The sequence below is a fragment of the Mytilus trossulus genome, chromosome 13, assembly GCF_036588685.1.
Source record: "Mytilus trossulus isolate FHL-02 chromosome 13, PNRI_Mtr1.1.1.hap1, whole genome shotgun sequence".
Lineage (NCBI taxonomy): Eukaryota > Metazoa > Mollusca > Bivalvia > Mytilida > Mytilidae > Mytilus > Mytilus trossulus.
Window position 1 is genome coordinate 52424032 of NC_086385.1, and position 15438 is coordinate 52439469.

The 15438-nt window shown below is 31.3% G+C and overlaps 1 protein-coding gene across 1 annotated transcript; it reads left to right on the plus strand.

Annotated features, from left to right (window-relative positions):
- The first annotated feature begins 672 nt into the window (after window positions 1-672).
- Window positions 673-9192, plus strand: LOC134694463 (microfibril-associated glycoprotein 4-like). The gene is made up of 7 exons (XM_063555475.1): window positions 673-807; window positions 3398-3488; window positions 3789-3971; window positions 5268-5392; window positions 6852-6948; window positions 7455-7619; window positions 8930-9192. Exons 1-7 carry the CDS (start codon window positions 673-675, stop codon window positions 9190-9192), a joined length of 1059 nt encoding a protein of 352 aa, XP_063411545.1.
- The last annotated feature ends 6246 nt before the right edge of the window (window positions 9193-15438 follow it).

Sequence of the window (15438 nt, forward strand, 5' to 3'; positions counted from 1 at the left end):
TATAATTGGTTCATTGTAAAATATAATAAACAACAAAACGAAATTATACTTTTCTCGTCGTCAAGTTTTCAGAATTGATAAAGGATACAATTGATTATCTATGCTATAATTTCAAATTGTTTGTGGTTGGAGATGCATGCTGAATGGCAATCAACTTATGTTATAAGCCTTTTACTTTTAGTTTAAGCAAGGGAATATCTAACTCGATGCATATACTGCATATAACAATTGATAATTTAGTACTACGCATTACTATTAACAAATGCCTTGACATAATTGGATCTAGATTATTAAAAACGAAAAGCATGTATTTGAAAATGTTTTAAACCATGCATGATTATAAAAAATATTACTATTTCATAGGAGAATTGTCTGTCATAATAATCATCAAAGGTACAAGGCTGATAATCTAATACGCCAGACGCGCGTTTCGTCTTCATAAAAGAGGCGATGGAAATTATGAAGAAAGGCTTGATGTTCATACTTTTCCTGACTTTGTACACGCTAAATAAATGTTTATCGGAGGAATTTTGTGACAAAAATGACATCGAGTGCCAGCATCCTGACAATATATATGGTATTAGGTATCTTCACCATGACAGGATTCAGCAAACTAATATACTCCGTCGATTAAAACAGCTCAGTTTAATAGAATGTGTAACGAAATGTTTTATGATAGCCGGGTGCGTCGCTGTGAATTATAGAAAGGATCTGAAAATATGCGATGTACTTGACGAATTAGATGTTGGAGAAAATCTGAACGTAGAGGCTGGAAGTATCTATGCTAAAAATTCAATCTGGTCTAAGGTAATAACCTCTTAATCTGGAAAATGCTTTTTCTTTGCAATCTGTACATTCGTTTACTAGTTTTTGTCTTAATGATTATATTGCCATATACTGAGTTTTGTATATTCTTTCTTTCTAGTGGGGCGGCTTAGTATCGAAATTTTACAAAATCATACAAATGGTGATACTAGCATAGGATGTTTGGATGTACTTTAACGTACTAGAGGGGTAGCAAACACATTTTTGATTTTTTCACGGCGGCCACCTTGAATTTATTCGCCAATTTGACATTTGTGCATATTTTGTTCAACTACTTAATTTTAAAAGACGAATTTTCATGTCTTGTTCAGTATCAAATCAATAGCAAGCTACCGTTCGATAGTCAAAATGTCTCAATAAAAAGTGATAAACAAAATTGGATTACGAAAAGAAGTATGGAAATTATAACCAGTTTAATAGAGAAAATATGAAAAGAGAGACAATTAGAGAAACATAGTTTTCTGACGCCACTAGATAACCGTTAGTTCTTGTTTCATATTATAACCCAATTCGTCACAACTCGGCAGATTCCTCGCCTTCATCTAGAAGGAGAGTAGCGGAATCACCCGATGATTGCCGATTGATTATAACCCCTTAAAAGGGACGTGATTTTATCTTTTTAATTAATGAATATAAGTCGGTAAGAATAAATAGAAATACCATTTTATTACATCACCATACCAAAATTTTAAAGATAAAAACAGGAAAAGTTTATTAACGTGTTGAATATATCTAACTTTATAAAGCATGAATGGACATTTACAAAGAAGACTACCAGGGGCCGCTTAAGTGCTGGTAAGATTTTCCCGATGTTTCAAAGTTAAATTCTGGTCTTTGCATATATATTTATTATCTCATAAGGATGTTAGGCTTTTCATATATAAACTCATTATAGATACCATGATTTAAATTTTTAAATTTACGCCAGACGCGCGTTTCGTCTACAAAATACTCATCAGTAAGGCTCGAATAAAAAAAATTGAAAAGGCCAAATACAGTACGAAATTGAAGAGCATTGAGAACCAACGAAATCATAAAAGTTTTGCCAAACACAGCTAAGGTAATCTATTCCTGATGTTTAAAAGACTTAGTATTTCATAAAAATCGAAGTTTTGTTAACAGTTAATTTACAATTATAAACATAAGTGCTGACTACTAATAATAATCTCAAAAGGATGTTAGGCTTTGCATATATATATAATAATAATTTCAGTGGCGGATCTAGAAATTTTCATAAGTGGGGGCCCACTGATTGCCTAAAAGGGGACCGCTCTTGTCATGCTTCAGTGCTTCCCTATATAATTAAATTTTCCCCAAAAAGGGGAGGGGGTGGGGGCTTGTAAACCCTCTAAATCCACCTATGAATCCTAACCGGATATTAGATTTTGCATATATATTAATAATCTCAAAAGTCTGCATACAAATATATAGAAGACTTGAATTCGTTGTTCACCTGACAATCATCGAAAAACAACGAAAAAGGGTCGAACGAGTTTTCTTTGCATCCCTGATCTTTCAATAGTCATGACATTTAGAACAGAGTAAGTTTATATGTAAAACCTGACAGCAATAAAAGGAACATGTGGTAATTGTTGAACTTCAATTTATAGAGCTTAAAGTGCCAGTTTGATATGAACACGTATTGCAACAGAATACCAATAACAGTAAGGTTTGGTCTGGGTTTTTTTATGTCTTTATAATTTTTGATACATTCATGTTAAGCGTACACATTGATGCTTACAAAAATATATATCTAAAAATGTTCATTTTCGAAATGCACAGGGATTGAAACATTACTTTGTTAACCAAAATATGAAAATTATCGAAACAGAGTCGAGAGCGTTGGATTGATTCAGCTGATCTTGTCAAATTCATTAAATTCTTCTATATATCATTTTTTTACCTATTTATAAACTATCAATATATATATCTCTTTGAAGATTTTGAAAGATCTGCTTGGTTAAGGAATTGCTCTGTGCATTTGTTATATATTGAAGATGAAATGATATTGGTGACAGGTTTTTATAGTGTTGTATTTTAACCTTTTAAATATTGGAAAACCATTTATTTATGTTTCTTTAGATATATCGATACTAGAAAATCCGTTTTGTTTTCTTATATTAGAATTACAGTACAGTAAACGTAAACCTGCATTTTTATCTTATTGACTAAAATCTTTAAACTTTACATGAAAAATTTTAACTTAAATATGGATTAAAATTTGAAGACAACGATGAAAAGAGTTGTAGTGATCGATTTCTTTTGTAGCTCCAATTAAAATATGACAATAATGGAATATTTAAATGTTGTATTACTATTAGCAAAGAGAACTGAATGACAAACAAACAACGAACATATCGCTGACATCATATACATTCAGTTATATGGTTGAAAATTATCGAAATAATTTGAATCTTTTTAGCGATTTCCAAACATCTTGATAAATTAAAATACAATTGTTTCGGCCTTCAAATTTCAAGTTGCATTCCAGAATCTGTTTTCTCATATAAAATTATATAATAGTTTTTGTTGGGATGTGGATGTTTTTATATTTATGTACATCTTTGTTTAGACTTTAGCTGGATCATGTGCAGACTACACCTGTTTTGCCGGAGATAAATGTGTAGAACTTGAAACTGGTGGGGTTAGCTCTGCATACGTTTGTAAGTTATAACAGATATGATACTCTCAGACACTTATATTTTAAACTCAAACGTTTTCATCAAATAGACAGTTTTAAAGATGACGATAAAGTATTTATAAACGCAACTATTGAATATTGAATAGGAAAATATTTTTTCATAATATCAATTAATATGAATTGCCTTACACAATAAATAGGATTAATTCATGGGCAAAAAATCACGGAATTTAAGGATGTATTTAAAAGGGAAAACAAGGGATCCCAATGCTCCTGTTTACACATTTAGAATTACAGTTTTTTTACACTTCATCATTTGTAGATTGTAAGGATCCTTTTCAAAAAGCGTATAATGCTACTTGTATCGAAACGTTTGGCTTATATAAAAATCTGAAAGCTGGAAATCAATTCAAATGTAAAGCAGGGTTTTTGATGATAGGACTTCCTTTCTTGAAATGTAATGAGAATGGAGAATGGAATAAGATGTTCTGCTGCAGAGATATGGGTAAGTTAATAATAGTCTTAAATTTTCTATCATGTGTCTTGTGTACTATTATTTGTTTGTTTATCTTTTTATTTTTTAGCCATGGCGTTGTCAGTTTATTTTCAATCTATGAGTTTGACTATCCCTTCGGTATCTTTCGCCCCTTTCTTTTTTAATAGATCTTATTTGAAAATACATTATTTATATTGTTAACTAGACAGAAGATCGGTTCCACTGTGAATTACATTCGATTTCCTTAGCTGTGTTTAGCATTTTTTTTTCATTGAAGCATCACGTATGTGTCCTTTGTATACGAAACATGCATCTGGCGAACACGAGTGTTAGACTTACATTTTTTAGTTAATTTGTGTCCGATTAAATCAAATTGAATACAAAAAAGGCGTCAACTGAAATCGTTTGCAATTTGAATCATATGTCTTAAAAATGCATTTGACTGTTAGTATACAAGGTATATTTCAGATGAATTCGAGATAGAATAACAAACTTAAATGTATGCATTAGAAATATTATTTACAAACAAGAAAGGCATCGGCGATGAAGTGTGTTAAGAAATTCAACTGTATCACGAGCCTGCCAACACTGAGGTTGTAAGGTGAACCACACATGTGGTTGGTGCGCAGGACTACAGTTTCAATTTACTAGGATTGTAAGTTTCCCTGCCGACTGTCGATTGTTCACTCCGGGTACTCCAGCCTTTTCTACCAATAACAACTGACAGCCATGAAATAGCAAATAGTTTTGACGAAGTAGTTAAACATCAATACACCAATCAATCAATCTAAAAAATGACCCATAGAATTGTTGTATTGTCTTTTACAAACACTAAACGAATTGCAGAGAGAATAAAGTGTTGACAAAAAAATCCTGTTTTGTTTACATTTTTAATTATTATTATTATTTACAGTGCTGATATCATGTATATAGCGTTTATCTAAATAAATATTTATTCTAAGTGCTTTACAATGCATAAAAACAATGATACAAGTGCATATATATTTATAATAAAAAAAAAAAAATAAAAAAAATCTATTTTTTAAAGTTTCAATAGAATCAAAATAAAAACCGTGAAAATTACAACTCAGTATATGAAAATTAAAAAATTTTATTCAAAAATAATTTAAAAAAATAGACAAATTTTGAAAAGTATTAATAAGAAAATCAACAGAAGAGCTTCAATTTAGAAATTGGACTAATAGTTTTATGTCTTAAAATAAAAAGAGTAAAGGAAATAAAAATGCAATTACAAATAAGTAAGTATGAGAAATGTATAAAAATAAAAAGTGTAATTTTTAACAGATATTCTACCACGTGACTGCAGTGACATACCACATGAATGTGGCTCAGGTGTATACACAATTTCTCTAGAAGATCAACAGTTTGATGTGTACTGTGATATGGACACAGCCGGATTTGGATGGACTGTAAGTGTAGTTAAAATTATATACTTTTCCCTATGTTCAAGAACATTTGAAAACTAATATATGTCCTGAGCACGCCTTACCAAGTCAGAAATAGATGTTTCATCATTTGTTCCGTTGGTTGATGTAGTGGAATAATCTTTGTCTGGGTTTAAAGACCTGCTGTATTGGTAGTCTTATTGGTTTTGTTATCAGAAAATTAAAATCAAACTTAATATAATTTCTACATACATGTACATATTCATATTCATGGCTATGTCGATACATATTTCTTGGCGTTGCACTATCTCCCTTATTAATGACAAATATTGTTTATCCTACATATCTTCCAGTGATCCGTTTCAGCAAGTTTACTTCATTTGTATTCGTCTTTTGATTTGACTTTTAAAGCGTGTTACAGTACTGAATGCATTATACGTGAAATAGATAATTTGTGGATTGTCCACGCATGGATAGATCATATTTCGTTTTAAGTTCATGTGATTCGGGAGATTTCAAATTGTCACCAAAATCAAAATTATTTTTATAATCATAATCATTATCCATTTTTGTCATTATTATTATTATTATTATTATTATTATTATTATTATTATTATTATTATTATTATTATTATTATTATTTTTATTATTATTATTATTATTATCATTATTATTATTATTATTATTATTATTATTATTATTATTATTATAATTATTATCAAATAATTCGATTTTGGATGTTACGTGTCTTCTGATTGGTTGACGTCGTTTTGTTTATCAGCCCATAGATATAATTTTGTCATATAAAAATGTGGTGCACACTTAAAATAACCCGCTACGCGCGTTATTCAGTGTGCACCACATTTTTTATGTCTTCATAGACAGAAACAAATAATATATAAATCGCAACACTGCAATAAATTTAAACTGTTAGATTAGACATTTTAAAACACTAGAAACTAGGGTTTACCATTAATTTCTAACCTAACCATGTTATAGTACTATGTTAAACTGATGGAAACACATGAAACAGTCATGAAATTGCTATTTGCAAGAGTACGACCAGAACAATACAAGACAGAGTTGTAAAAAAATGAAAGTAATGATACATACGAACTTTAATCACAATGCACAAATAAGGAACCGTAGTTTTCATTCAATTTATTTATTTAAAAAGTACACTTGCGTTAAACAACGGAAATTTACACTGTATATTTATATAAACGATCAATCCTGTAATATATAAATAAATTACTCATGCCCAAAAAAACATCACTCACACCACATCTTCCTATATCTATTAAGTGTGCATTTTACTATTCATCGAAAGTTATAATTGTTTCATTTCTACGAATTAAGCCGTTTATTTTGGTAATGTTTCAGATTATAAAATGCACTGCAAGGAATTTACTTTCACCAACACCGTCATTTAAAATACACTTCTTTTGTACCTATATTATTCAATGTTTATATATGTAATAGGTTTTTCAAACGAGGACAGATGGAACTATCAATTTTTACAGAGGATGGTCTGATTATGAGGTTGGATTTGGAAATTTGAAATATGAGTTTTGGTTAGGTAGGTTTTTATTTTTTTTTAAATATGCAATAATGATTCAAGACATTCTTTTAAAAAGATTATATATCTGAGTTTGACATTTGTTTGTAAAAGAATTTTTCAAATTAACTAATAGGAGATGTAGATATATACAAAGAAAAAAATGAAGGTGCTCACAGATTCACCGGAAGGGTAAGAAGATTGTTTCTGATTTTTGTATTTATATTTTATAAATTGGTAAGGTATACACAATTCCATGAATTGTAATATCAATAATAGACACATTTGCACTGTGTCATTTAATTTTGATGATGCGGCTCTTCAGATATATATGATCATATATGTTTTCATACAATCTTGCCTTTCAAATATTCGACTCTGATGAAGGTAAATCCAGAGAAGAGCCTCTGTCGCATGAAATTTGTTACCTGTTGTTTTATTTGTGACAAGCAAGATGAATTTGTCAGAATGGGCATATCTGTCTAATCGTCTGGAATTTCGTATAATAGAACTTTTCTTTTGAACAGGGAACAAGTTTATCCATCTCCTTACATCAACTGCCCGGTACAAGCTTTACATTCATCTTGAAGCTTTCGATGGGAATTCGAGATATGCAGAGTACAGCGAATTCAGTATTGGAGATGCTGCCTCAAATTATATTTTGAATGTTGATGGATATAGTGGGAATGCAGGTATAAAAAAGAATATGTTCATAGTACACGAATGGCCTACTCGCACAATTATCTCATATGTTCAATGGACCGTGAAATAGGGGTAAAATCTCTAATTTGGCATTACAATTTGAAAGATCACATCATAGGGAACATGTGTACAAAGTGTCAAGTCAACTTTATATAATCTACCTTGACAAAAAACGATAACCTTAGGCGGGACAGACGGGCGAACGGACAAAGGGACACTCAAACCAAAAGACCAAACAATATACACCTCTACTATTGTAGGCGTGGCATTAAAACCAAATCAGGAATAGGAATGGTACTGGTGTTTTTTGATTATGTTAAAAAAAAATCCTGGAATATGTGTGTCATCAAAATATGTTACCATTCTTTTTTTTTTTACTGTATACCAACCTGTAATCACTCAAAGAATTATGAGCTTGGTCTGCATGTCTTTTTTTGCTTCATTGTTGCTTCATTGTTAGTTTTTATAGATAGGGATAACGACAGCAAAACAACACGCAACTGTGCAAAAAGGTTTAAGGGAGCATGGTGGCACAATGTATGTCATAAGGCGAATATAAATGTAGCATATTTGGGAGGACAACTTTCTTCTTTCGCTGATGGAATTATATGTTGACTGATGTTCTCCTATTTTTGACATTTTTACCTAATTTATAATCTGTTACCAATTGTCAAAAAAGACTTTGAATTCATTGCATTAACAATTAAACATTAAACCCATTTTAGAAAAAAAAATCAGGTCTTGTTTTGGATACTACTAATGAGTCCCTTATATTATAAAATAGGATATTTTGGCTGTTACTGTTCTATTACTGAAATGCAAGAAAGTTGGAAAGCATGCAGCAAATATTGACGCCCTAATTAAGCAAAGTATTACTGGCATCTGAAATTTAAAAAAAAATCGGATAGTGCTTTAAAGATTGACCATCTTTGCTATTTTTAATATAGAATGACCAAACACGTGATCTTATCTTTTATACATTTTAATGACCTTGATACACTTTTTGGTACTTCCTATTGTTATTTTATTTTCCTCTTTGTAAGAGTTAGCCTGATCATTTCTCCTGTGTTTGACACATCGGTACACTTTTTAGCACCTCCCATTGTTATTATATGCTCTCCTAAAATGAGTTAGTCTGATCATTTCTCCTGTGTTTGACACCTCGGTACACTTTTTAGCACCTCCCATTGTTATTATATTTTTCTCCTAAAATGAGATAGCCTTATCATTTCCTTTGTGTTAGCCGCCTCGGTGAACTTTGTGACACTTTCCAATTTGTATTTTATTTTCCTCTTTATAGGAGATAGCCTTATGATTTCTGGCAAACTAAACCACACCGGTATGATGTTTTCTACCACAGATAGGGATAACGACAGAGAAACACGCAACTGTGCACAATTGTTTAAGGGAGCTTGGTGGTACAATGCATGTCATAATGCGAATTTAAATGGAGCATATTTGGGAGGACAAATTTCTTCTTTCGCTGATGGTATTATATGGTATACATGGAAAGGATATTATTATTCATTGAAGTCTACTAAAATGATGATTAAACGATACTAACACTTTTTACATACTACAAAACAATTTATCTTGCGAGCGAAAAAAATAACACAAATATAAATCGTGGCGAATACATAGTAAATTGGATCTTTCCTAAATTCACTACTCCAAGCAAAGAAGTAGGTCCGGTCCGATAAGGGCCAATTTTGGCCTAAAACTTAAGGTATTTTGAACACTTTCTAAACACTTAAGGTCATCCGATACAGTTTTACGGGAGTTAACTCTTGGCGCGACGTTAAGCGTTTGAATACCCGCAAAACGTCACTTTTTGCGGGTGGTAATGTGTGTAATTTTACGTAATAAGGAACGTAATGTGGATTTTTCGATGCTCTAATTTCTGTTTTTTCCCGCATCTAATTTCTAAACCATTAATATTAGTGCATCTGTGAGATCTTCAACAAAATATCGTATAGTCAGCAATCTCAAGATGACTGACCCTTTTGGTGTTACTAAACTAATGCATGTCAATTATCATTTTTGATATTAGAAAGGCGCTACATTAAGTGCCAGCTTTATACCAAGACTATGTCCTATACATTGATTGATTTATGGTTAACGTCCAGTGGCAAATATTTCATGCATGTTCAGGACGAAATTGCCCTACATCATGACATATGATATAGTTTTTGTCTAAAATAAAATGATAAATTCAGATGGAAAATGTTTTGGAACGATCAATGCATTTCAAAAGGCTTGAGGAGTTATGGTATTTTTCTAGTTCAAACGTCTTGAAAGGCTATTCGAATGCAGCAACGTTTGTAACGTTCATTTTGATTGGATAACGTCACTTTCTTACATGGCATCAATTGACAATTGATGCTATGGGACCTACGCGCAAGTGCAGACGGCATATGACAGATTTTAAATACATGTTTTAACGTTGTTTTCTGTCAGTTTCATTAGAATGGAGATAACAATATTGTATTTTAAGCTCCGACGGCATCAATTGGGGATTTGATGGTCGCAAATACCCGTTTACTGTCTCCGCTAACGCGTCGCCAGTAAACTTAATTTGCGACCATCAAATCCCCAATTGATGCCGTCGGAGCTTAAAATACAATACAGTTATCTCCTAATTATATATAATTGTTTCTTTCACGCATCACAGGAAGGCGGGCCACCAAAGCGAAACATTGATATACCCTTCCTTACTGTCATAATTATTTGAACTACTAGTAGCATTTGTCGTAAAAACATATTCTGATTCCCAAATTGATGTAAAAAAATAGTCTGTTCAAGCAGAGGACATCTTTTTTCATTCATTATCCATGATTAAGTCCGGATCCGTATTTCTGTCATTTTATTACAACACAGAAAACCAACAATGATCATGATGATATTTTAAAACTAATACCGAAAATTAAGGTACACGAAGAAGTAAATTTCCTTACTGAACAATGTATTCAATTTATTTATGTTAGATAAATAATGGTATCCCGCTAATACCAACAATGATGCAACTTTCAGAAAAGAACAGAGTTCCTATTACCTCCACGTAGCACATATTTTATCTAACAAAAGTAAAATTACAAAAATACTGAACTTAAAGGAAAATTCAAAAGGCAATAGCCAACAATATTTGTATACGCCCGTTAAAATTTGACGGGACGTATTATGATATTTAAATGTAAGGCGTCCGTCTTACAGCATATTATTCTAAAGTCATTAAACTGAACATGGTTGTTTTTTCATGATGGTCAACCGATCTGTTTTCTTTTTGGTGAATTTTTTGAGTAACTTAAACAGGGGTATTTTTTCACAGTCCGCGCTGTATCTCAAAAACGATCACTGATTATTACTTAAAACTTTACACACTTCTTAGTTATATGAATCTGAAGATCTGTATTCTTTTTGATGATGATTCAAAATTTATTTTAGAGTTATTGAGTTTATGAAAAAAAGAGGGAGTTTTCACATGTCGCACCCTATCTCAGAAACTTTTGATAATTATTGCATAAAAAAAATGTTACATACTTGTTAGTTAAATCATTCTTAAGATCTGTATATTTTTTTCGTGATGATTCTTTAATTAATTTTTGAGTTCTCAGTGAATTTTTATTGAGCTTCAATTTGGTATCATAGAAAACATGTTGTGATACACAAACTTCCTTTTAAGCAAGAACAATGAATGAGTCAGGATATACTTAGCATGACTTCCTGTTCAACCCCCGTGTTATTTTAAAAACATGTATTATGTTTTTTTTCATAAGACGACGGGCGTATCATATGCGAGCGTAGCGCAGCTGTTTATTTTGTTCTTTATTATTTTTACAAATATATAAAGGAAATGACGGAATGACAGCAAATACAATGCAATTTCAAATATAATAAATATTTCCGAATGGCATAACTCTTTTAAAGAATAGTTGATATGCTCTGATTTTCGAACGTGTCCAGACGATATCAGTTTTATAGTTTCGCAATAATTGTACACTTGAAAAATCTAATTAAACATAAGGCCCGGAAGGAAAGACAGAGGAATGCACGTGTGATATTTTATGTACCCCGCAATGCGTCGCGCTGTAGTGAAAAAACAACAACATATAGTTATTTACCAATGAAATAACGCATAGGTTATATGTCCAGTACTCTCGCTATTAATTCAATCGTTTTTGCCAAATCAAAAATTTCAATATTATGGTATAGTTTCTCTGACTGGACAAAAACATCCTTAAGCATATTGAAGATTCTCCTTTATAAGAATTTGTTTTTGTTTTTTGACAACATAAAAAGAAGATGTGGTATATTCGCCAATGAGACAAATCTTCAAAAGAGACAAACATGACACAGAAATAAACCACTATAGGTCACCGTACGGTCTTCAACAATGAGCAAAGCCAATACCACATAGTCAGCTATACAAGCTGTGAATTTTAAAACTGTTAAGAAGCCTCCAAATTTTATTCAATTGTAATCATTGTCCCGAATAAAAGTTTAATTTTAAGAATTAATGTGAAATTCTAAAAAGTGATTAAAACGTGAATAGATGGATTAAAGTCATATGAAACGAGTGAGTGGTGAAAAATACGGTTTATCCAATTCTTGAATCAATGCATGTATATACCATAAACTTAGTCCTCTGTGCACGATTTTATCATTATTTACGCAAATATATCGTTTAATCGTCAATTTTTTTTCTCTCTGTCTGTTATGACTAAACAAATATGGCTACTTATTAAATGCCGTGTTTGAAGCCGAAGTTTTCCGATTGTCACCTGATAGTAAACAAATAACAAAAAGCATGGGTATTTAGCACGCGTTTAAAAAGTATAATTAGATAATTGTTTATTTTAATGACAGATCCATGCGTATTGCGATCACCGGATTTTTACGAGGAGGGTCACGCTCAGGTTACTATGCATACGGAAAATATGTCGGCGAATTGCTTCCTGGAAGCAAGCAATTAAAAATAAATAAACTTCTCCTAAATGGACAAATTAAAGAATTTTCCTCAGAAAAAAAGTTGTATAAAGAAAGCTATCCATTTAGTAATAAAAAACATATGCATATTTGTTTTAAATTTGGGCTTTCTTATGACTTTAAAAGGAGTATTGTAATAAAACAGTAGCCCACCTAACAAAACTGAAAAAAAGCAAAAAAACAACATCTAGAGGTCAACATATGGTATAAATTAATACATAAGTTAATACATAAGTGCGTACAGTACCTGTACCTGAATGTCAAGTTCTAAATTGCCGAGTCTTTAATTTTAAAAGCCGTAAAAGTTATCATTAGTCCGTAATCACTTTTTTTTGAGATGTTTCTCACTTAGACCACAAAGAGATGAATTTATGATTTACATGATTTTATTTCAGAAAACAATATGACCAATTTTTAGGTAGCTCTTTACAAGCAATATTTACGCATCTGAAAAACGTCGCCGGTAATTTGCACCGATAACGTCGAAAAAGTCTGCTAGCGACGTCGTGCACTTTAGCTCTAACGTTGAGGTTACAGCGTTTATCATAGAATCTAGCACAGTGGCATATATTTTTTTATTTGATATTTGGAGAAAGAATGACAAAATGCAGTTTATGCAGAAAAATTATAAAATTGACATTTTCAGAAACACTTTATTTCGATATTTACTGGATTAAAAAAAATACCACTTTGAGCATCTGGAACGTAATGTCAAGCAAGGCTTAAATAATTGAATAGTCATTCGTGTATGGCTTTATTTTCCCCCTGATTATCACTTATCACAGCTTCAAATTGAACCCGATCTTAATAATTTACGACGAAGAATGTTTGCTCCCAAAATTTTATAACATTGCCTACCATTCTTACAAAATTGCTCAAATCCCCAAGTTTCAGCCTCAATTTTCTCGAAAACGATAACGGTGAACTATGTTTTATTTTGTGTTTTATTTTATAACTCTCCAAGGCCTACAACATATTTCAAAACTATAAAATGACATTATATCGAAAAACTGTATCGGATGCCCTTAAGTGTCTAATTCAGTCAAATAGGTAATATGAAAGATTGGAACTGATATAGTCATTAAAGGCGCTCAAATTCAAGCTTAAGTATGAAAAATCTTTTAAACATGCCATCAAATGTCACTTTTCAGATGGATTTTGTAAAAAATGAAACTAGCCGAATTCGTGATCTGTTTAAACCTTTACATGTATATATGGTATGCATAATCATCAAATACAGCAGACACTTAAATATTAAGATTGAACACAAATGCGGCCACTTCCATTTCAGACGGGAACCGACTAACCTAACAATTAGCTCAAATAATACAATGGTGAAGATTTCACCAATTGTACTTGACTTGATGATGCTATTATCTGATACATGTGTATTGTATTGTCACAACTGGCTATATGTATGTACCGGAAGCATTTTACTTTCAATTAAGTAGCTGAAAGTTTACATTGTAACAATTTTGTAAAACTTCAATGTTTTGGAGACAAAAAGGGGTCTTTCTCCCCCTTTGAGAATTGAAGCGAAATGAGCTAGTAAGTGCTAAACGCGAAATAACGTAGCAGCAAACAGCAATAAGTTTGTAGTATCCAGAAGAAAAGAAATGAATTTTATAAAAGTGTGCCATCTGAGTTAAAACAAGCCAAATGAATTATATTTTATTCTTAAACCAAAACAAATCTGTCCCCAGTTTAAAGATTAATAAAATTACCTAATGTATTTGATATATGACGAGAACTACATGATAGACAAGTTAAACTAATTTGGAGACGGAAAAGAAACCCACTTATGTAACATCAATAAATAGTTAGAATTTAATCCTATTCTGAAGTACGAACTCAAAAACAATCATGTAGATACAAAAATAGAAGCTCGGTCATTAGCAAAAAGAATAAGTAAAATAAGTTTGTTGGTGATTTTACTTATTTCAATTGGAACTTGATGGCAATAGTCATCAAAGGTACCAGGATTATAATTTAGTTCGCCTACTCTGCTTGGCTGGGGCATATGTGACCCCATTCTAAGCTAAGAGTTTATGTTACATAATGGTATGTAATAGTTTAATTGATTAGTAATTCACTTATGTTAATTAAGAACGTTTTTCACTTATCCTTTAAATATTGTACATAGTGTAACGTTTTGTAATACCTTATATTTTGACAGTTTTATATTATGTGCTTGTTATGCTTCACTTTTATAACTTAATTCCTTAATTACTCAAGAAGGTGGTTAAGTTTAGATATGTTTTGAATAGCATGAGAGGATACAAAACTTCTAGAAAGTTATCATTGACGAAATAGAAATATGACAGAAACGTATTTTTCTTATTTTACTTTGTGCAATATGTTACTGCAATTGAAATTATGGCGTCTAGGATCAGACGAGAGCATAACATCAAAAATCCTCAATTTGATGACAATTTCATACATTTAAAAGTAGTCACAAATCAGATGATATCACTCTTTTTTTCTAATACAAAACAATTTATTTTGAACGCTCTGAATACATTTAAAACATTTAGAACATTGTCAGGATTTAAATTAAACAGAGCTAAAACTGAAGGCGTTTAGCTTGGGAAACAAAAAAACAAATCTTGTAAATGTACATATGAATATATCACCTAGACAAACGTCCTTGCAAAAAACATGATAGTTATTAAGTTATAAATGCATTCTATATTACATTTTTGCCGTTTGTCTCGACCAAAGATATAGAGTTGTGTTTTTAATAAAGTCATAAACAATTTATGAATTTGTTAGGAATAACAAAACGGAAAATGTAAGACACTCCATATCATTCAGATATTTTAGATT

What these genes read in the sequence shown, in the direction of transcription:
- LOC134694463 (XM_063555475.1), top strand. Translation starts at nt 673, where the DNA reads ATGATAGCCGGGTGCGTCGCTGTGAATTATAGAAAGGATCTGAAAATA. An exon ending in GGTTAGCTCTGCATACGTTT is followed by an intron (nt 3,489 to 3,788) that starts GTAAGTTATAAC and finishes CATCATTTGTAG; the next exon opens with ATTGTAAGGATCCTTTTCAA. An exon ending in CAGCCGGATTTGGATGGACT is followed by an intron (nt 5,393 to 6,851) that starts GTAAGTGTAGTT and finishes TATATGTAATAG; the next exon opens with GTTTTTCAAACGAGGACAGA.